The sequence below is a fragment of the Balaenoptera physalus genome, assembly GCF_965194825.1.
Source record: "Balaenoptera physalus genome assembly, chromosome: X".
In the NCBI taxonomy this organism is placed as follows: domain Eukaryota; kingdom Metazoa; phylum Chordata; class Mammalia; order Artiodactyla; family Balaenopteridae; genus Balaenoptera; species Balaenoptera physalus.
In genome coordinates this window covers 65,092,614-65,114,558 of record NC_138903.1, presented here as the reverse complement: position 1 = coordinate 65,114,558, position 21,945 = coordinate 65,092,614, and the positions used below count along the sequence as shown (strand labels likewise).

General features: G+C 40.2%; 1 protein-coding gene across 5 annotated transcripts in view; it reads left to right on the top strand.

Annotated features, from left to right (window-relative positions):
- The first annotated feature begins 1,256 nt into the window (after positions 1–1,256).
- The window catches only part of LOC309653105 (uncharacterized protein), a 62,134-nt gene continuing 41,445 nt past the window's right edge, over positions 1,257–21,945 (top strand). For 3 of the 5 annotated variants that reach the window (XM_082447479.1, XM_082447478.1, XM_082447477.1), the window contains exons 1-4: positions 1,257–1,483; positions 11,404–11,544; positions 11,977–12,131; positions 12,555–12,674. Coding sequence is in view for 1 of the 5 variants with exons in the window: in XM_082447481.1 (XP_082303607.1) it covers positions 2,573–2,587; positions 11,404–11,445; positions 11,977–12,131; positions 12,555–12,579 (237 nt within the window). In the remaining 4 variants the exon portion in view is untranslated. Of the gene's footprint in view, positions 1,484–2,520; positions 2,588–11,403; positions 11,545–11,976; positions 12,132–12,554; positions 12,675–21,945 lie in introns of those variants that run through there. The other 2 variants (XM_082447480.1, XM_082447481.1) reach the window with 2 other exon arrangements.

Here is a 21,945-nt window from a genome sequence, read left to right as displayed (position 1 = left end):
TGGCAGCTTGTAGGATCTTAGTTCCCCAACCAGGGACAGAAACCATGCCCCCTGCAGTGGAAGTGCAGAGTCCTAACCACTGGACTGTCAGGGAATTCCCAAAATTCCCTTTTAACTTTTGTGCAATAATAAATGATTCTTTTAATTTAGGAGTGAGGTTCTTTATAATACTATAACTTCAAGCATTTCTATTTTTCTCTTTTTTTTCTTTCTGCATATTGCACATTGTTGTATATAACCTTTTTGTGCATATTAGGCAAAAAAAAAAATCTTCCATTATGTCTCCAAATAATGTTAATATGACATTCCTAACAATTAGAGAGGATGATGATGTACACATTTTATGGGTCTCAGAATTTATAGAATTGTGGGTTCTTAGTTTTTGGTATTTCCAAACTGGCTTTCTTAGAAAGCAAGAACCAGCCACCAAAGTAAAACATCATAATGAGAAACAAAATGTTATTTTGTATTCTCTCCTCCTCACATCCGAAAAGGAATCTATTTCAGAGCCTGTTGAATAAATGATGCCACTTCTCTTAAAATTAATATGTGAATTTCTCACAGAAGACAGGAACAAGCCTTGCATCTAGCACCAAAGGACACTGAACAGTATTTTTAATGTTCAGACAATACCAGGGTTGTGAAGAGAAAGAAAAAGGTGTTGCATACTCCTTCTTACCCCCAAACTGATTGAACACCCTTTCCCTTTTTGCTCTGTGCATAGGGTCTTTTGGTCCCCTGCCTCTGGGTCTCCTCTGTGGGTTCATCACTAACCAGGCATTGTTTGCCCAACACTAGCTAGTTGGGCTCAGCTTGAGAGCTTCTTTGGAGAAGATTGTGTGGATACAATATCTTTTAAACAGCATTTTTTGCCGTATTTTTTACAATTTGCAACATCAGACACACAAGGGGAGGAGTAAGAGGCCCAATAGGGCTGCAGACCAGGCAAGGCCAAGAATACACGGGTAGGCCACTAAGGATAACAGAGCGAATAAAGGCAGCCAACAGGGAGACTGGCAATGAAATTGTGGGCTAAGAACAGAAGAGGGATTGACGAAGGAAGATGGGCTGAGGGAAGGATGGTGGTGAAGACCGGTGTAACCAAGAGGAAGAAAGGTTGAGGAAGCAGGATGGGCCAAGGACCTGGGCGAGGGGGAACACCGGAGGGTCAGCCTCGGGGAAAGCTGGGGCTGGGTGGAGGGGTGGGGAGAAGAGGGCGGGCTCAGCGCATGCGCCTGAAGCACACTGCGGCGATCCTGGAGAGGCGGCGCTGTCTGGGCATCGGCGCTGTCTGGGCATCGGCGCTGTCTGGGCATCTGAGCTGCGGCTGGAGGTACGGCTGGTCCTCTGCCTGCTGTCCACTGCCACCTTGGCCTGCTCTTGCCACCCTGGCGCCGCGAACTCTGTGCCGCCTCTCCCTTCACCCTGTCTTGGGACGGCCGGCGCTAAGAATTCATGCTATGACCTTCGATGCAGCCAGGAGGTAAAGGAACGACATAGGGGAAGAACATGGAGGGCGGCGGAGGGAACTCGGCCCAGGGGGATCCTTAATTTGTGTGTTCTCCCGGTTCACGAGAGGAAAAAATGGGGGACAGTACGCGCCTCAGACCTACAAAAGGATGTTGAGCATTTACTTCCCATTGTGAAAGTAATACAGACTTCTTTCCATTAATCAGGGTTGAGGCACCTGGGCGTCGGCATTTTCCATAACGTTCCTTGCTTTAAAATTTTTTGGAGTTCCTCATATGCAGTAGAAGGTGTATTTAAAGGTCGGGGTTGTAGGACTAGGAGATTGAGAGCTTTCTTTGCCTTTGTTCAGGGTGGTGGCTCTTATTACGGAATCCGAGGGTACTCTAAGCCCCTCCCTGAGGGTCGGGGCGGATTCTATCTAGATCTGGCATCTGCTCTGCAAGCAATGACGTCTTTCCCGTATTCCACTTCCTAGTTTATCACACCTACCCCCATTAGGGAAGGCTGGTAATGGCTCTCCTTGATTGAGCACTGGGGCACAACTATAGCGAGAAACACATCCAGATATCATCAGGCACTTTTATATAAAAAACTGAGGTGGGAGGACAGACGCGGTGCGCACGTGTATTTGAGAGTGTGGGGATGCGCGGCGCGGTAGCGTGCAGGTATGCAGTCGTCCTTTGGTAAACGCGGAGGATTGGTTGCAGGACCCCCGCGGATACCAAAATCCGCGGATGCCCAAGTCTCCTATATAGAACGGCATAGTATAGTCAGTCCTCCGTATCCGCGGAGGGTCCACTGTATTTGAGGTCTGATGTCTGTGGGGGGGGGTGGTGGGGGGTGGGGGGGCTTCCATTGGGGAGAGCGGGAGGTAAGCACGCGTAAGGCTTGGGGCAGGGGGGTGGGTCAAATGCGTATTTAGGAAAGCAAAGTTGCTGGTAGTTGATAGGCGCGGAAGGGACGAGTGAAGGTGCGCATGCGCACTCGAGACGACTTTGTGACGGTTGGCTTTAACGGGAGGAGGGGAGAGGCGCGCATGCGTATTTCAAACGGAATGACGGGGAGGGGAGGCGCGCAGCGTACGTGTAATTAAGATTGCAAAATGGCGAGGGGGGAGGTAAGTTGTCTTTTTGCTTGGCCATCTTGGGCTAGGAGGGCCTGCAGAGGAGCAGATCGACCTTTCTAGCTGGGTGAGGGGGGTTAGCCTGAGTTGGAGTTGTCTTAGGCTGTGGCCAGATCCACCAGATAATAACCCAGAATCTTAGCCCCTCTCTGGCCTATAGATAATGTGGGTTTAAAAATGCGGAGGCGATGATGACTTTACAAAAGGTTACGGCAGCAGGCTGTGTGTAGGAAATGCGTAAAACGGGAGCACTTGGAGACAAGGCCACATTCGGGCAGTACGCCTCTGGAGGGCTCTCTGCCGGACTTGCAGATCGTGGGCCGGTGTCCTTGGCTCTGGACACATTCTCTCATTCCATCAGAGTAGCAGAACCCAGCGGTTGCAATATTGTGAGAACCTACTGATGGTCAGAAGCCCTTGGTTTTCTCCCCTTGAGGTTGTAGGGGTGAGGATTTGGCTGTTTCCAAGTGCTTGTTCCACTTTGCTTTAAACCTAGGATTTAGGCAAATGATAATGGTGGTATGAAGGTGACCTGGGTTCACATCCTTTCTTCTAAATTATTTTTTTCTGTAGAACTTTGAGCACGGTTTCGTTTAGGGGGACTATTTTTTTTTTTTAGGCAGCAGCACTGTCATGGCTCTTAGAGGGCTGTCAGTAAGGATCTACTGTTAATCGCTAAAACTAGTAATTTAGCAGTTAGATATGTAGAAGAAAGGGCACAGGATTCAAAATTGAGACAGGTCTTTTCAGTAATCCTAGCTGTGATCTCATACGGTCATTTTCCTTCTCTGGGCCTGTTTCCCTATCTATAATAATAATTATGCTTAAACGTCTTTGGAGCTTAAACTGTGTGCCAAGTACTGGGTCTACATGCTTTTACACATGCCTTAACTAATTTAGTACTCTGGACAGTCTTATGAAATAGCAGTACCGTTATTCATCTTTTACAAATGAGAAATTTCAGGGACACAGGTAAAGTAAATCCAAGGCTTTATATCCGTCTGAATGACTGAGACTGGATTTTTATCCAGGTACTGTGGCTTCGGAATCCTGTGCTCTTAAACATTATATTTATCCACCAAAATGATGGGGCAAATTTAAAGGACCCTTCTTTTATGGTTTCAAATTTTATTTGTAACTTATCTATGCTGTTTAAGAAAGGAGACCTGTTTGCTGATTTTTACTCAGTGCATTGTACAGGGTTACATATGTTGAAGACAGAAAGTAAAGAATTGGTTTGGAGCCTAATAGGGTGGCCATCCTTACCTACCCTTGTCTTCTGTGCTTTTTGTTCTGCAGAGGGTTTAAAATGGCCGACTGCGGCAGGCTGGACACACCCTTCTTGTTTTGCATGATTTGAGATCTGGTCTGACGCTTTGAGACAACCAGTCATTTACCGCAGTAGAGATTTTTTCCTTACCAGTTATTAATATTTTGGTGTGTTAATACCAAGGTTCAATAGTAAAGGAGAGGGTACTGCTTTTCTTTCTCATAATAAAAGACAGAGAATACATGGATTTCTTTTATTATTTGGTTGGGATAGATTCATTGAAGGGGAATTACTGTGTCAAAGGGTATGAACATTTTTAACACTTAATATGTATTGCCAAGTTTCTTCATGAAAAGGTTGTACCAATTTTTACCCACACAAGCATTGAGTAGTATTTATTAAAAACATTATTTTAATGGATAAAAAAAACAGTATTTAATTTTGCATTTCTTTGGTTGTAAGTTTGGATTCTGTTTTCCTCTATATGTTTCTTAGCAGTTTTATTTTCTTCCATGTGATGTTAGTTCATGTCTTATACTGATTTATCTGTTGGAGTTTTTAGTTTAGCGTTTATTATTGTTATCTATTTGAATGTGTTTTGTAAATAAAGGCTCTTACTCAGATTTCTGTAATGTTAGAAATATGTACTACAGGTTATTGTTTGCCTTTTAATTTTTGTTTCTAAAATTTTGGTTAGTAGAAATTTGAAATTGTGATCAAATCACTCTATCTTGTGTTTTGTGATTTTTCTTCCATTAAGTTTGAATAGTTCCCTCAATGTAGAAATTTGGTAAATACCCATTGTAGCTTCATCTGAAGATAACCATCAAGTATGAGGAAAAAGATCCATAATTTCACCACCCAGAGATAAGCAGTGTTAATAAATGTGTTCACTTTTTTTCATTCTTTCTGCATTTTTCTACAGTGATCACATATTTGTACTATTTTATATGGTGTTTTGTGTTTATAATGTGCATTTTTCCATGTTAAACATTTCTGTGATTGTCATTGAATGGTTTCATGATATTTTGTTGTATGGAAGTAGCTTAAGATTTTCAGTATTTTAAATTATGTAATGTCTTTTCATTTAGTTTTTATTGTTTATCTATTTTGAGTTATTTCTTTATAGAACAGAGTTCAGAATTAGCATTATTCATCAAAAAATTTGAACATTGTAAAGACCTGCCATAATAGCATTCCAAACGTTGTCAATTTTTGTACCCAGTCATTTAGGTACATAAAAATTTTTTTTACTTACTTTATATGTAAAAGAATGGTATCTTTGATTTATGGTACATTGCTCTGATTATTGGCGAGGCTGGACTCTTAAATGTTAATTGTTAGCTCCTATTTCCTTTTGTGAACTATTCGACTTGGGTCTGAATGTTATCTATTTGTAAGAGCTCTATATTATGTGTTCTGTGTGAGAATCTATTACCCCTTGTCATTTGTTGCAAATGACAAACCTCATTTGTTGCACATATACTCCTGGTATATGTTTGTTGCCATTGAGTATGAAGAAATGTTTGTGATTCCAAAGACAACTGCTGCATGGAATACATGTCAAATTCTTGGTAGCCATTTTGAGATAACATTTATTTGTTCTTTAAATAGATAGCCATTTCTTTTCATCTAAAAGGAAAGCACTGTTTGCTGCACAGCAGTGAGGCTCCCTCGTTATGGGTGTGGGGAGAAGACAGGGCAACATTTTGTCCTTAATAAGACATGGCAACCAAGTAGACAAGACACAAAACAGTAGTCCCCCTCCCCCCATCCATTCGGGGACTGATGGTCTTTTGAATATTTATGAGTGATCTGGGGGAGGATATGGACATAGTGGAATGTTCACATTTGTAGATAACACGGAACTCTTTGGAGATGTAAAGTGGTAATAGGAACAAACCGCAACACCTGAGAAGACACTGTGCGTGTGGGCTAACAATTGGCAGAATGGAACAGGGTAGATAAGAGCAGTGTAATGACTTTAGGGGAAAATAGTATGTTAAGCATACAAAATAGTGGCCTCAGAGACATTGGGTCCCAAGACAGGGATTTCAGTGTAAGCAGAAACAATTTATTGATGTCATCAGCTCAATTTGCTGTTGCAGAGACAGAAGACCCATTAAAAACCTAGGCCTCATTAAGAACAGTATGTGACACACAAAAATTCCATCCTATCTTTGTATAAAATGATCTGAACCAAATGACCAGTTAACACTAGTAATCTCTCCTCAAGGAGTCTCTTACTACCTCTCACTGAATTTTGAGAAGGTGGTGGGAAGAGTGTGTTACCTCTGTGTTTCATTTTTCTTATTTATAATATGGAGGTGATTTAGATTATATATTCTCAAAGGTTTTGGGAGGGGATAAGGTATCTTATTTTGGTTTCCTGAAACTGAGTCTGTTATTTGTGGTTCAGAGAATCTGTTTAATTATATTTATTAGTTAAACCTTTCTAAATTATTATTCCTACTCCATGAGCTATATACTATCTCTTTTATATTAGTAACATTCTAATTTTTATTTTGTCAGTGAAGGGGGGATTATTGGATTTAGAGGTGTCAAGTGAGCCGTTACTTGCTGCTTTTTGTTATCCAGTTATACTGGGTTAATTCAGTTAGTTGTAAGCTCCCAGTTTTCAGCATTTTGCTAGTTGCAGATGTTAAACTAGGCTTATGCGTGTGGTGGGGAGGTTGACAGATGTATAATAAGCAAAATGAAACAAAACAATGAAACAAAGCAACAACAACAGAGCTTGTGTTGTAGAGGAAGTGATTGGGAAGGTCCTTTACTGGAGGTCTGTGCCTATCTTAAGGATGGGGGTCCCATTTTACGTCATGCCAGTGTCTAGTTCCCAAATCCATTTATGATCAGGAGTTAGGGAGAGCCTGGATATTAGAAATAGCCTGAAAGCATTTAACCTTTGGTTTCTACAATTTGTTCCTCCCCTCTCTTGATGTTACAGCCAGCAGCAGCCTGGAGCAGCACCCCCTGGAAAGAAATTTTACATCGGCCATTATAATACAACCTGATAAGTGTTACAGCACTTATCAGGTTGTATTGTAATTGTCTGTGTATATGCCTGTCTCCCTTCCTATGTTATCAGTTAGACTGTGAGCTCCTTGAGGGCAGGGACAGTGTCTTCATCTCCAGAGCCCAGCCTGGCACATTAGTAGGCCTCAGTAAATGTTTATTGGATGAATAAATGAATGACTCATCAACAAACATTTATTGTGTGCCTGCTAACGTGATCTCCACAGGCTCTGGACTGTCAACAGTTTTCTTCAAAATGCGTGTGGTCAGAAACTTGCTGTTTCTTTCTAGTTATGTATATATCTTCTTAACAGTTTCTCATGAGATAATGCTATTTTTGTGTTTGGATTTCAGTCCTTGGTATTTACAGATGTTGCTACTATTGCTACTGCTGACAGTCTCTTCCTTGGTGGAACCTGGGTGAAAGCTGCCAGATCAGGAGCTCCATCCTCACTGTCTAGTGTTTGCTAAATGGTTTCTATTTGTAGACTCATCCCCTTTTCACTCCTCCTCAGGTCATCCTCCAAATGGTATTCCCATGTGGGCTCCACATTCTAGATCAGGGGTGGGCAAATACAGCCCATGGGCTGCCTGGTTTTGCAAATAAAGTTCTGTTGGAAAACAGCCATGCTCATTTGTTGATGTGTTGTCTGTGGCCTCTTTGACCTACAACAGCAGAGTTGAGTAGCCACATCAGAGACATGCTGACCCACAAAGGCTGGCCCTAGAAAAAGAGTGCCTACCCTTTTTGGAGTATCACTCAACAGTCATAGTTTCATTCCCCTCTCCATTCACCGGAGATAACCTTTAGCATCTCAGAAACTCATTTATTTACTTCATTCATTATTACTTATGACGAGTCTTTTTCCTGTTTTACAGATGGGCCAGCCAGGACACACTTCAAACTAGGAGACTGATTATAAGGCCTCCCCCAGGGTCCTGCAGTCAGTCAGTTATATGGTGTCCTTCAGCATCAAGTTTCGAGCTTCAACCCTAGAAATTAAAATTCCTTTTGTTATATCCTAACTTGAAGCATATGGACATTTCATGCTTTGGTGCCTTATCCCTTGCCCCCCTCCTTCCTACACAGCTCTTTGCAATGAGAATATGGAAAATAAGGAATTAATATGAGATAAAGCAGAAAAGTAGACTGAGGCAAATGTTTAGAGGGTCTGAATGCTAATTTTTAAACTGAGAAATGGGATTTCTGGAACATTCACTTATTCAGACTTATGCAGGTAGTGAGCCTGCGCTTCCAAGAGCTTAGGGCCCTCCCCTCAACCCTCTCTAACCCACCGCCCGTTGTCTTGGTAACCTGTCTGTGAGTATATTGTCATTCATTTCACTTCATTAAAAAGTTGGAGAGCTCCAAGTCTGATGCAAGAAATGTAGATCTAAAAAAGCAAAAGGGAGAGAATATCAGATAGTCTCATTCTAGGAGTAAAATGGAGGGAAAGGCCTTACAGCGTTATTTTCAAGCCGCTTGCTGGATTTTTCCCAGGACTTTATTATGAAAATTTTCATACAGAAAAATTGAAAGAATTGTATAGTGAAAACCCATATACTCACCACCTAGATGGTACAATTAACATTTTGCTGTATCTGCTTTATTGCATATTCGTCCATCTTTGTTGGGTGGGTTTTTAAAGTACTTGTGTTGTCATCCATTTTGATTTCATCTGTATCTGACCCATTATGGTGCAGAAAAATAATCTCTTTGGATTCTTATCTGTATTTTCCAAGATGGTATGGAAACTGCAGCCTAACTACCTACAAGCAGATCTGCCTGGGAATAAGAGTCCTAGGGAGAGAAGACATTTTGTTTCTGAAAGAAAATGGCCGCAGCTCACTGTTGTTTACTGGAAATAATAGGAGAAGGAAAAATGGAAGTCCAGATCCACTGTCAGTAAATCCTTCCAATAATATACTGCCCTGCACTTCATTCACTTCACTGGCTTTGGGGGGTGGGGGGCAGCTGGTTTTCTGAGCTGCTTCTGCTTGGTTCCTTCCTTTGAATTGATGAAGGAGAAACAACAAAGTGATACCGAAGTGCCACTGATGTGGTAGTCAGCATTAACACAACTCCTTGGAATTTTAGTAAATGGATTTTTAATTTGGACTACTGTCTAATAATATTCTTTTGGACCTTTTCTGTTAGCAATAGCCACAGAGTCGAAGGAAGCACCATGAACTGAAATCTTATTTATCTTTATCATGAATATGATAATGTTACCTGTTTGTGTCTATCTCCCTTCATTTAAGTTCAAGGGCAGAGGCCATATCTTACTCATCTTTGTAATTCTCCTAGTAAAAAATGTCTGTATTCATAAAAAATGCAGTATTACATTTAACACCTATCACATGGGCAAAGATTAAAAAATGTTATACTAGTGTTGGTGGGATATGTCCAATTTTAGTGTAATCCTTTGTAGGAGCAATTTGGCAATATGTATTAGTGGGCAGAATAAATATTGCATGCCCTTTGACCCAGCAATTTCATTTCTAGGGATATACCCCTAAATATTCTAAATAAATTCTAAATATTTTTTTAAAATGTTCTAAGGATATTTTAAAAGATTTAGGTATGGGAATGTTCACAATGTTCATAGCAGTAAAAAAAAAATAGAAAAACTTACCTATCCCTAAATAAGAATTTGAATAAATAAATTTTGGTGTATTCATATAATAATACAACTTAGGCATTAAAAATAAAAATAGTCTTGTAGATGAGTATATGGCTTGGAAAGATGTACCCAGTATATTAATTGAAAGAAAGGCTATGGTTTCATCTAATTTTTGTTAAATAAAAATTCATGTTTGTACATGTACATTAAAGTAATTGGAAGCATATACCCCAAGTGTTAAACTTTCTGGGATTTTGTGATTTTTACTTTCTATGTATTCTTAATGTATTTCTGGAATTTTTTTTTCACAGCGTGTGTTTATGACTTTGAAAGTTAAGACAAACATTGAAACGGTTTCCATTTTGAAATATGCTGACCTGAACAGAAGTGGAATAAATGGGTTGGTTGAGGGGGCTGGAAACTGGAGCAGTTTAGTTTGGAAAAGAGCTGGGCTGGGTGGGAGTAGGGCATGGTGGAAATAAGATCTCTGTCTTTAGAGAAAGGCACTAGCTTAACTACTAACTGTTCTTGGCTCCTTAGTGCAGGCATTTCACGCATCAGGCTTTACACTTACTGTTTATTTCCCAATTAGACCCTGTACACATTCCTTTCCCACCCATGTCCCTCTGGGCTTTCATAAGCTAAATAATTGCTGGTGGCAGCAGCTGCTTATGGGTGTGCAGATCTTGCTCTAGTAACGGCTGCTTTACTTTATCCAATAAAGAGAAGGCTCAAACCCATCAAGCCTGCCTCCTCACCGCCCCCGCCCCCAACATATACCACTTGGCATTATGAATCTTCCCCACCTATGGTGGGAGAGCTTTCTCCTGGGTCTCATGATCACTAGTAGATTATAAGACACTATTATATTTCACTGTGGGTGAAACAGTTAAAAATGAGCCCTGAGAAACTGCTCCTTGGGTCTTCCTGGGGTTTGAGGGTTGCCTGCATCTCACTGCAATAACAGGAAACCTAGTTGCACTAGTTGGTGCTGCCAGCATCTAATGATAATAATTAATAGCCTGGGCTTTGGGCCGTCACTGAATTGCTAGATTTCTGGGTTGCTTTTCATGCTAAGCAGCTAGGGACTGGGAAACTTAGAGGCAGAACGCTGCTTCCTTAGGAAGAAAGGACCCTTTGGGGGTCTTTGGCTTGTCCTGTGTGGGTCTTAGGTCTCAGAGCCCCATTCCTCCTCGTGGTTGAGTCTTGGAGGTAGGGAACTAGCCACGGGCCTACCTAGCTCCTTGTGATCCTTTTGGTAACCCACACAGCTGATAAGGGACAAGATATGTTCTATTCCTTTTCAGGTATGTGTAAAGTGAGTCCTGGTGGGAGTTGAGATTGTAAATGACAGGCCTTGGTCCAGAGCCCAGGGTTTTGTTACCTTTCCTCATCAGTGTGAACTAAATGCCATATGATGAGTAAATGAAGATTTAGTTCACTTTTAGGGGGGCCTTTTAGCCAGGAGTATGGAATAAAGGGTCATAATTGCCAGACATAGAAGGGCCCCTAAGATACCAAGTTTACCTCCATTCAAAGATAGGATATTGATTGAGGTCTAAAGAGGGTAGGTAGCTAGGAGGATCAGCATTAGTTCAGATCTGAGTTCTAACACTTTGGAATAGTTACTTGGTGCCTCTGTACCCAAGTTATCTCATTTAAAATAGAGGCAAAAATCCTTATTAAATAATAATTGTTTGCGTTGCAACAGTCTTTGCCAGATAAAGATAGTTGTGATGCTAATAACAGTGCTTAGCAAGAGTGTAATCTGATGTCCATGGTGTGGACTGGATGACTTGACTATGGTAAAGTAAAATTAAAGCTAGATCTCATACCTTAACTGTTCTTACATTTGTTTCTTCTTCCTTCTCCCTATCCTACAGGTGACACCAAACTCGATCAGAAACCATGCCACTGATGAAGAGGTATATTGAGCCCTGCCTGGCCCAGTGAGGTTACTAGAGAATTGGAAGAGACTCAAATCAGCATCCTGCACATGGTTATCAAACCATTGTGAAGTCTTAGTAAGTGGTCAGTGGCTCTGGTGGGCTTGCCCAGTTAGTGGGAAGGGCCAGGAAAGGTAGTCTTACTAGGCCTTTCCCATTATGATATGAAAAAAGGTCTTAAAATATTCAGACTACACTAGAGAGTACTGAGCCTAACCTCTCCTTTTCCCATTCTCCCATTTTTGCAGATGATATCTTGCCCAGATCATAGCTAGTTGGTATAGGAAATGGATTTGAATCCAAGCCCAATACTGTGTCTTCCACCCAGTGCTTCCTCTAGATTCCATCTAAGTCCAAGGAGGCCATGTGAGACAGAAACATTTTTATTCCATACTGTGAAAGATTTTTATAATGGCCTCTGAGATTGTGCTCCTCTGATGAAGGAAATGTCCATGGTGTGATTTTTTTTATTATGCATAAAATCACCTGGGGTGCTTGTTAAAAATGCAGATTCCTGGGCAGCCTGAAACCTTGTCATTGGTCAAGAGCAACACTAAGACCTACCTGTCACTTATCCTGAGGCTTCCTGCCCAGTGGGTTCACCAGCAAGCCAGAATGAAGCATCATTGCCCTGGATGTCCTTGTGAAGCTGTTAGGAAGTCTTGGTAAGTTGGTGGTGGTTTCGGTGGGGTTCCCCAGTTGGTGGCAGAGAAGAGATGGTTGTGACGTGGCACTTCCCCCCTTCCTTCAACAGACAGTTATTAGGTGCTTACTAAGTGCCAGAGACTGTTCTAGATATTAACAAAGTCCTGCCATCATGGACTTTCATTCCTATGAGAGTAGACAAAAGAATAAATAACCAATAAATAAGTAAATGTGTATCATAAATGTTATATCAGAAGTTTCTCCATTTTGGTGTGAAAATGGTTGGGTTGGACTCAGCAATACTGTGTGTTTTTCTCCCCCCTTCCCATTCTCCCTTTTCATACATTCCACTGTCTATCAGTGCAGTGGAGGCTGACAAGCTGAGTATGGGAGGGTCATAGATAATGAAAGCAATCTTTTTCCTTTTTGTAACCCCTCACTAGGCTGAATTTTGAAGGATATCTTTGAAAAGTGTTTTAGAGAGTCTACCAGATTTTCCATGTGAGTGCACGTGCAGCAGAAGAGGGGGTCTTCTCAGTGATTAAGGTAACACAGTGATTAAGGTAAGTAGGGGGGAGGAAAGACTGACATTGCCTTGACTCCTGTCAGGGAGGCTCTTAGAAATGTCATTTCCAGGGGCCAGTACTTTTAAAGCCTGCAGTTTATTCTATGATATATCCTTCTCAAAACAATTGGGGTGGATTATATGCTTACCCAGTCTGAGAACACCCCTGCAGAGGGTCACGAGAACTGAAATCATTCCCAAGTAAACTCGGTGGCATAAGCTGCATGTCATAAATAATGTCAACATGACACTGATTACACTCCCCTTAGGGGAGAGTCTAATCTTTCAAACCAGACTTGTTGAGAGTTTTTCTTTGTCAGACTATGGAGCTACATACATCTTGTCAAAAGCCAGCTCATTAGCAGAGGCTTGTTGTTTCAGCAGCCGCCAAGTATATGGCGCTTTGGATTAGTAATTTCAGAGGCAGCAGCGTCTTCTTGTGCACTCCATTTAAACCAATTGGACCAGCATTCATTTTTGGCTCCTCAGGGATCAGCCCCCTAATAGGCTTTAAGGAATAATGAAATGGTTCATAATTAAACTGGGCAGCATCTATAAAATGGCCATTCTTGGGAGATCTCTGCAGAAGCCACCCCTATCTTAAGCTAGTAGCTCCTCCATCCAGAGTTAATACCCGAGGGCCATATCATTCCTTGGTATCTGCCATTTTTTATGGAAGCAATAAAAGTCACCTTTTCTCATAAGGATGGTCTTGAGATGGTGCCTTCATAACATAATGTTCTTGGTATAGTCTCTGGTGTGTTTGGATAATTCCTGTTGGCAGAATTAGGTAGATTAGCCTGCACTGGGAACCTGAATGATAGAAACATGGTCTTTTCCCTACAGAGAAGTCTGGAATAGTCGTTGATACAAAGAGAGTCCCTGCATTCTTTATCCTTCACCAGAACTTATTTTAAAATGACATTGTTCATGTATAACGATATGAATGTTAGCATGCAGTTAAAAAAGTCTTCTGTCACTTTCTCTATCTGGGCCAAAGTGGGATGTATAAATTTGGCTTTTGCTGTCTGAATGCCATTTCTTGCCCTAGGACTCCCCTAGCCTTGTTATCCATCCTCCTTTCCTTTTGTGACAGCAGGTCTGTTGTTTTTTCTTTTTCTTTTCTCTTTAGGCTAGTCATCTAGCACCCACATACAACATTTGAAAATTTCCTTTCTAAAGTCATATAATATTAATAATAGTGCTTATCAGTTATAAGTGCCTTTTATGTTCTAGGTTAGTGCTTTATACCTATTTGCTATCTCATTTTGAATTAACATTACCTCTGGGAAGTAGGATTTGTTCCTCCTTTACAGATAATAAAACTGAGGATCAGAGAAGTGTTGTCACCCATGTAACACGGAGCCAGTGGTGGAGCTGTGTGAGTCACACTCCAAATATCTCAGCTACCTTACTTGAAGCACTAGGATGTTTTGAGCACGTTCTTAGTTGTTGGGACTTCCTGACTCCTTGTGGGCTCTTCATCACTGTCGTCTTCCAGGATATAGGGGCACATGTGAGTGGTTCATTCTTGAAGGGAGATACAGATGCACAAGAGAGATGGTGCAAGGGTTGTGTAGGCCCCTCTAACTTTTAGAGATGACCACTTTGGATGGATGAGCATTTATTTATTTCCCACACCACCATTCACTATTTCTCTTTGTCTTCTCACCTTTTGTTATTACCCCCACCCTCCAGCATGATGTTTATGTTGTATAGTTTCTATGAGGTTATACTTCCTTTTACACAAACAAAAAGGAATCACAAAAGTCAGAGTTACAACTGAAAATCCCATCGCTTGCAGAATGTTAACTCAGGTGTAGGTGTATCAGGGGTTGGAGCAGCCTGCTGTGTAGATCAGCATGTCCAAGCCCGAATTCCGCATAAACATTGCCTTCCGTTAGCAGACAATGCTGATAAAATTATTTTCTGTTCATATCAAGTGGAAAACAACAAGAATACCTAACAATTAATACTTTCATAAATTTTATTGCTGGTAAGGTGACAGTGTCCAGATAGTTAACATAGACTATAGGGCTTGGCAAGCTATGGCCCACATGCCAGCTGCCCGTTTTTGTAAATAAAGTTTTGTTGGAACACAGTCATGCTCATTCACTATTGTCCATGGCTGCCTTTCACACTACAGTAGAGTTGAGTAGTTGCAACGGAGACCATATTATCCACAGAGACTGAAGCATTACCATCTGGCCCTTCACAGAAAGTTTGCAAACCACTGGCATAGGTTAAATGTACTATGACTACAGATGTTCCCCTCCCAACCCATTTTCTTTTCTGTGGGGCTTAGATTTACAGCTGATCCGACAAAGTATGGAATCTTATAGTAGTCAGTTTGCCTCTGAATTTCTTCCCACTCAAATTAAGCTCACCAAGAAAGCACATTCACAAATTTGCTATGTATGCAGAAAGAACTATGTTTTATATGCCTCACTGTAGCTATTCGTTTATCCTATATGGTTCCCTTATTTTTTTCTTTTTTCTTTTCAGGGATGACTTAAACTTTAGCCATTCTCAAGTATCAATAAAGTGCTACTCGTGTTTCCTAATTATGAGTTTATCCTAATTTTTCATACATCTTTCCCCTCCCTGTAGCGTGAAAGCAGCCATAGACAATATGGAAACAAGTGGGCAGGACTGTGGTCCAATAAAACTTCATTTACAAAAACAGGTGGCAGCCCGGATTCAGCCCATGGGCCATAGCATGCTATCCTTGTTCTATACTGTATATACACGAAGACTTTAAAACAAGAAGACTTGAGGTGATACGTTAAAGCAAATATTCAGGGTGATCTTTATTCAAAATACTTGTAATACAGTGACAGTAACACAGCTCTACTTGAATTAGCACTGGAAAGTGTCTCATGATCTGTGCATTATGTGCATGACTTAATAGTCACCTAGATATTGGCCTGAGTTCTTGGTAGAGTGATAGAATCCTCATGGGCCACGTTATTATCATCCCTTAGAGGATCTTCTTCCTTGTCACAGGTCTTTTCTTTGCATGGCTTAGAAGTGACTTTGTCTTTATGTCTGTTATTTGTTCTTATTCTTACATTATCAGCTCTAGTGTTTACCTTCTTCACCAGCATGTCTTCTACCCTACGTAGGCCCAAAAGTGAATCTGATACAGAGGTTACTTTGGATGTAATCACTCTCCTAGCAGTCAACGTAGGGGGCTGTGGTTTTGGTAATTTGCTATATCAAACCCTAAATGGCTTTCAGGATTAGGAGGAATTAATCCTTCCATTGATGTCTCAAAATGTGATCTGAACAAAGTAACAGGGATCTCAGTCTAGTAAGTGTTGAACATGGAAGTAAATCTTTTTCTTTGCCCTTTTTGTTGTATTTGTTATATTTAATAGCTTTCCTTATAATGAACCTACCTTGTATTTCCAGAAGAAATTTTCCTAGTTTTCAAGAGTATTGAATTAGGTCTGCTAAGTTCGCTATTTTTAAATTTTATTTTCTATTTTATTTTTTTACTACTTTGTTTCTGTGTTCAAAAGTGAGTTTTTGGTTGGAGTGACAGTCTTTGTCAGTTGTTGACGTTAGGGTCATTAATGAAACCTTGTTGCCTGAGCTTTTAAATTTAGCAGATCTCAAACTGTCCCATGCCATCTGAAACATCTGTTTAATAAAAAATTTTTTTTAATAATAAAAAAATTAAACATCTGTTTTAATTGGCATTATAATATAAAAAATAATTTGTATCTGATATTTGGGCCCTCGTTCAATTGCTGCCCTTCTAAGTTTGTGTAAATAATGCTTAATGTGCACATCCCTGTAAATAAGTTTTTGCACATCTCCATGTTTGTTTCCTAAGGTTGGATTAAATGTACAATTCCATCTAGTGTATGAGAATGCCTGTTTTTTCATATCCTCAGTAATATACTATATTGTGGTTTTAAAAAATCTGCCAGTTGCAAAGGTGAAAAGTGGTCTCCCTTGATGTTTTAATTTATTTGATTCCTAATGAGATGGAACAGTTAAAAATCTTTCTTGGGTCTTATTTTTAAGTTTCTTTTTCACACTGATTTTTGATCTACCATATATGTCACAGATGTTTCCCTCAATTTGACATAGAAGTTCATTTTTATGTAGCTCAAATATGTTTTTTCTTTATGGTTTATTCTCCCCTTGCATTTCACAGTGAAGATAAATATAGTTTATCTTCACTTTATAGTTTAATATAGTTCATGCTTTATTTACTTTTAAATATAAATCTTTTTCCCTTGGGGATCCTCTCTTTATGTGTGGTATATAACTAATTTTTCTATAACTGTTCTGTCCTCTGACGGGTTGGCAAACTTGTTCTGTAAAGGGCCTGATAGTAAATATTTTAGGCTTTGTGGACCATATGGTTTTTGCCACTGTAGCATGAAAGCAGCCAGAGGCAGTACATAAACAGACAAACGTGGCTGTGTTCCAACAAAACCATATTTATTAAAAAAAAAAAAGATGGTGCTGGATTTGGCCTGTGGGCTGTGGTTTGCCAACATCTGCTCTGTGATATTTTGCTTTATAACTTTTGCTCTCATAGTTTCTACTTAGTCATGGTGGACTTCCTCATGTTCATGCCTCTCATCTCCCCTCATAACCTCTTAGAGCACTTTTTCACCTCCAGTCTCTGCTACTGATTACCTGTTTCTGTACATATTTCACAATTCTAAGTTTCTGAGAGCACAGGTGGTAGCCAGACTGGGTGCTTTGTATGTCATTAGTATTATGTTCTGGGATGTAAAAGTGATTTTCTTGGCTGTCTACCTTGCTGCTTCAATATAACCAATTCCATATTTATTACATTCCTTTTCAGGGTCTGTTCCTTGCAATCCAAATTTTATTGCAAGAAATGGGCTCATTTGGATCAGTTTAAGAAGTTTATAGAACTTGACTCCACTGTGGCATTATTAATGTGATTCAGTTTATTTCTCTGGTTTTCTGCATGTCGTCTTGCTTCTACTTCCAACTGGTTTCCTCATACTCTGTCTTCCTCTACCTCCTAGCTACTGAATACTTATGTTTTTTTCTCATTCATAACTTGAGCTTGTGCAGCCTCTGTAGGCGTGGCCTCCATTCTACCTCATCTTTCTCTCTGCAAACTGTTTCCGCTCTTGTTCTCCATGCTGCCCAGTTGTCATTAAATTGAGACTCTGATTGCCTGTGGGTTAAGTTTCCTGAGACTGTAGAGGTAGCAGTTGTTATTTGGCAGGTCTAGGACATTTCCCCCTATTGATTGCTATGTGGAAATGTTTTTCTTTCCCTTTTTATAATCCCGAAGTGCTTTAGAGTAACACAACTCATCTATCATAGGTATATCCAGAGTCATTTAATTGCTCTAAAACTAGAAGGCATCCTGGTCATGGGACATCCAAAAGATGCCATACCTAACCATCTTTGGAAGCGACAGTTTCACAAATGACTACACGACCCTACTTTCTTTATATCCTTGAGTCTCTTCCTGCTGCTATCTGGTTTCCTTATCCTCTGTTCTTTATCCTATTGCTGATGGAGTTTTTGCTTATTTTTAGCTTCTGATTTCTGTGCTTACAGTTGATCTTACTTAAATCCTTCATGATTCTTACATAGGCTGTGGTATGTTCTTTTATCGCATATCCATTCATTTCAGGTGCAGAGGTTTTGTCCCTCTGTTTTTCCTCAGTTGTAAGTTGAATCTAATTTTCTTACCTCATCCTTGTTTGGGAACAGCTTTCATTTCACAGCAAGTCATAGGCTGTTGACCGGCTTGTGGGTGGATGTTCTCGGTCTGATCCTTACTTCCCCTTGATCTGAACAGCCATGGATTCAGAGGAGGGATTCTTGGTCACAAGAATGCTTTCTTAGCTAGACTTGTTTGCAGTACAGTTTCCTTTAGCAGAATTTTGGGCATGGGTGACACTATGACATGTCTACTTTATTCTCTCTGGTTTAGCTCCCTAACACTGCTTATTTGCAGCATCTAGCAAGTCTCTCAAAGTCTCACCTTCTAAAGTGGGTATAAAATGTGAATTCCATGTCACAAGCTGGTTTGCACAGCATCTTTAAAACAAGGGATTTTCTGGAAGATCATAGCCAATTCCCTGAATTGCATTCTTCTTGAGGGGCTATTCTGCTTCTTACTATTGGTTAGGTACTTCTGTTTGCTGGAAACAAATTCACCAGTGAGCTAATGACAGGTTATTGGCTGGTGACTTGTGGGGAGATAATGGTGACTGGGATCACGTGAAATGCCAATTATAGGGGGACCTTAACATGGTCATGCCCATTAGGGATGGGATCTGGGTCCAAAGAAGCTCTGGGAAACTCAGCAGCAGGAGTTTGCGGATCTTCATGTTAGGATTGTGCCATTTATGTAACTGAGTTACTCTGTCTTCTTAAGTCTTGTGTCTTATTTCTCCCATTGTCTATTGGCTTACCTATTCACTTTGTTTTAGTTTTTTTCTCTGCCTCATATTTTTAGCTTATTCATAGGTTCTGCTTACTTAGGGCTTCACCTTTTTTTCCCCCCACTGAATTGTATACTTTATTTATTTTTTTAATTGGAGTATAGTTGATTTACAATGTTCTGAGGGCTTCACCTTTATCATAAATTTTGCTTGTTTGTGGCCCTCGTGGCCTCACCTCTCTGCATTGTGTTGGCTTGCTGTCTATCCTTTCAGCTTCAGTTCCCTTTGCTAACTATGATTACTACTCTTGATAGCCCAATTCTAATTCCTGAGAATACAAATGTACTAGGCCTGACTTATCCCAGTTTAGTTAGATATTTATATACCAACAGCAGCAGTTTGTGGGTCTTTTTTTTTTTTTAAGATTTTGTGCAAGTTGATAAAAAATCTACAATCTACAATACTTCTGGGTAGATATGGAATTCTATGAACACATATAATAGCTCTCATACTGTAATTGATGGATGTTTCCTTATGCCTAAGAATACTATTCTTTACTGTGAATCTCTCTTAAATCCTAGAACAAACAGGGTTCAGTCTTTTTTTTCTCGTGTTTCCCTCGCATTTGAAAAATGGTCAACAGCTCTCCGCTCTCACCAGACTCCACTTCGTCATTCACTATGACGACATCGTAGAAGCCACCCTGGGTGTCTCCCCAAAGATTGGTTAAAATCCTAACCCCTGGTACCTGAGAACGCAACTTTATTTGGAAATATGTTTGTGGGTCTTTACTTTTGTGTTCTGCAGTTAATATGATTATTACACTTAGTCTCTGTTTCTTTTACTTTTCTTCGTTTCTTCTAGCTTCCAATGCATCCATTAACAACTGGCTTCTCTGTCCTTTATTTCAGGGGTTGCAATTGCAAATGCATGCAGGGTCCAGATGGGGTAAATGTGTAAGATGGTTCTGATATTTATTTTCTTATTTATTTCTTGAAACACTGCTTTGTTTTTGTTTTGTTTTTTCAGCTTTTCTTTTGTTGCTCTACTTTTGATACAGACATTGGAAAAGAGAATTCTCTCATAGTAAAATAAAGATTTCAAATGCAATGGTAAAGAGCAGTTGATGCTTCTAAGAGGGAGTGTTTAGGTTTGTGGTCCAGTGGAACATGAACCTTTCATCCAAAGGAGAAGGCTATTACTCCTTGGCTCCTGTTGATTTTTGCCCAGTAAAAATGCTGCCCAACATTGACAGGATTTCCAGCTCTCTGCAAGGAGCCTGAGTTTGAGCTGTTAGCTTAAATTTGTTTAAATGCTGCAGGCCAACACAGTGTATTTATTTTATTTTTTAAAATATTTATTTATTTATTTATTTTGGCTGCCCTGGGTCTTAGTTGCGGCACGCGGGATCTTATTTGCAGCATGTGGGCTTCTTAGTTGCAGCATGCGTGTGGGATCTAGTTCCCCAACCAGGGACTGAACCCGGGCCCCCTGCATTGGGAGCACGGAGTCTTACCCTCTGGACCACCAGGGAAGTCCCAAACGCAGTGTGTTTATAAATGCTCTTATAACCCCATAGCTTCTGCTTCTTTATAATTTTGACTTGTTTGTAGTGTTACCTTTTTCCCATGTGGTATGAAACATGAGTGTGTAGCACTACCTGTTCAGCTTGGCCTGGGGTTGGCGGTTTTCCTTGGGTAGTGTTTAAAACTAGGTTGCAGTTTTGAATGAAATTGTATAGATTAGAATAGATTAGGAAGGAACAGGTGAAGATAGAATATTTAAAAATGAGAAAATACTAGCCTCCATCTGGCAAAGGGTAAGTACTTTGTGAAATTTTTGTTCCAGCTATATGTTTGTATGTATGTGTATGTTTGTTCTAATGTTATTGTTTCTTACTGTGGATTAAGCAACTTTATAAGGCACCGAATGAAATAGTGTGAGTAAGCTGGCATCCTCTGAGCTAAATCCTTCCTGTAGACAGGTCTCCTTTGGCTCACACAGTGTTTCTTGAAAATCTGGTGATTGCCAGGGGCTTGAGGGGAGGGGGAGAATGAGGAGTTGTTGTTTAGTGGGTATAGAGTTTGAATTTTGCAAGATGAAAAATTTCTGGAAATTTGTTGCTCAGCAACATGAATATGATTAATGCTACTGAACTGTGCACTTAAAAATGGTTAAGACGGTTTAAAAAAAAGAACAGGAGTAGCCCATTAAACAGAAAGTTTACACAGTCATCAGAATATCCTTGAGTATGTCAAATATAATCAAGTTAAAAAATACTTGCATGACCGTCTTTGATAAAACCTTCCATTTCTATATATCAAGCTATGGCCCACGGGCCAAACGTGGCCCACCGCTTTTTTTTTTTATATATATATATACAGCCTATGAGTGGAGAATGGTGTTTACATTTTTTAATGGTTGAAAAAAATCAAAAGGAGAATAATGTTATAACCTGTGAAAATTATACAAAAATCAGATTTCAGTTTTATTGGAACACAGCCACACATTCATTTATGTATTGTCTATGGCTGCTTTTATGCTACAGTGGCAAAGTAGTTGTGACACAGACCATATGGCCTGCAAAACCTAAAATATTTACTACCTGGCCATTAAAGAAAAACTTGGAAAGTTGCTGTATTGCAACAGTTGCCAGATCCCTCACAGCATCATCTTTGATGGCTTTAAATGCCTAATTAGCAGCTCTGTCATGGCCTCCTAGTGGCTATTATCATTCTGTTCTAATATGTGGGGGGATTCTCACTTCCTTATCCCCTACTGTGACACCCTAACCAAATCGAGCAAACTCACATTCTTGGTGAGCTTCAGTTATGCCTGGAATTCTGTTAGCAATTTCTGGTATTGTAG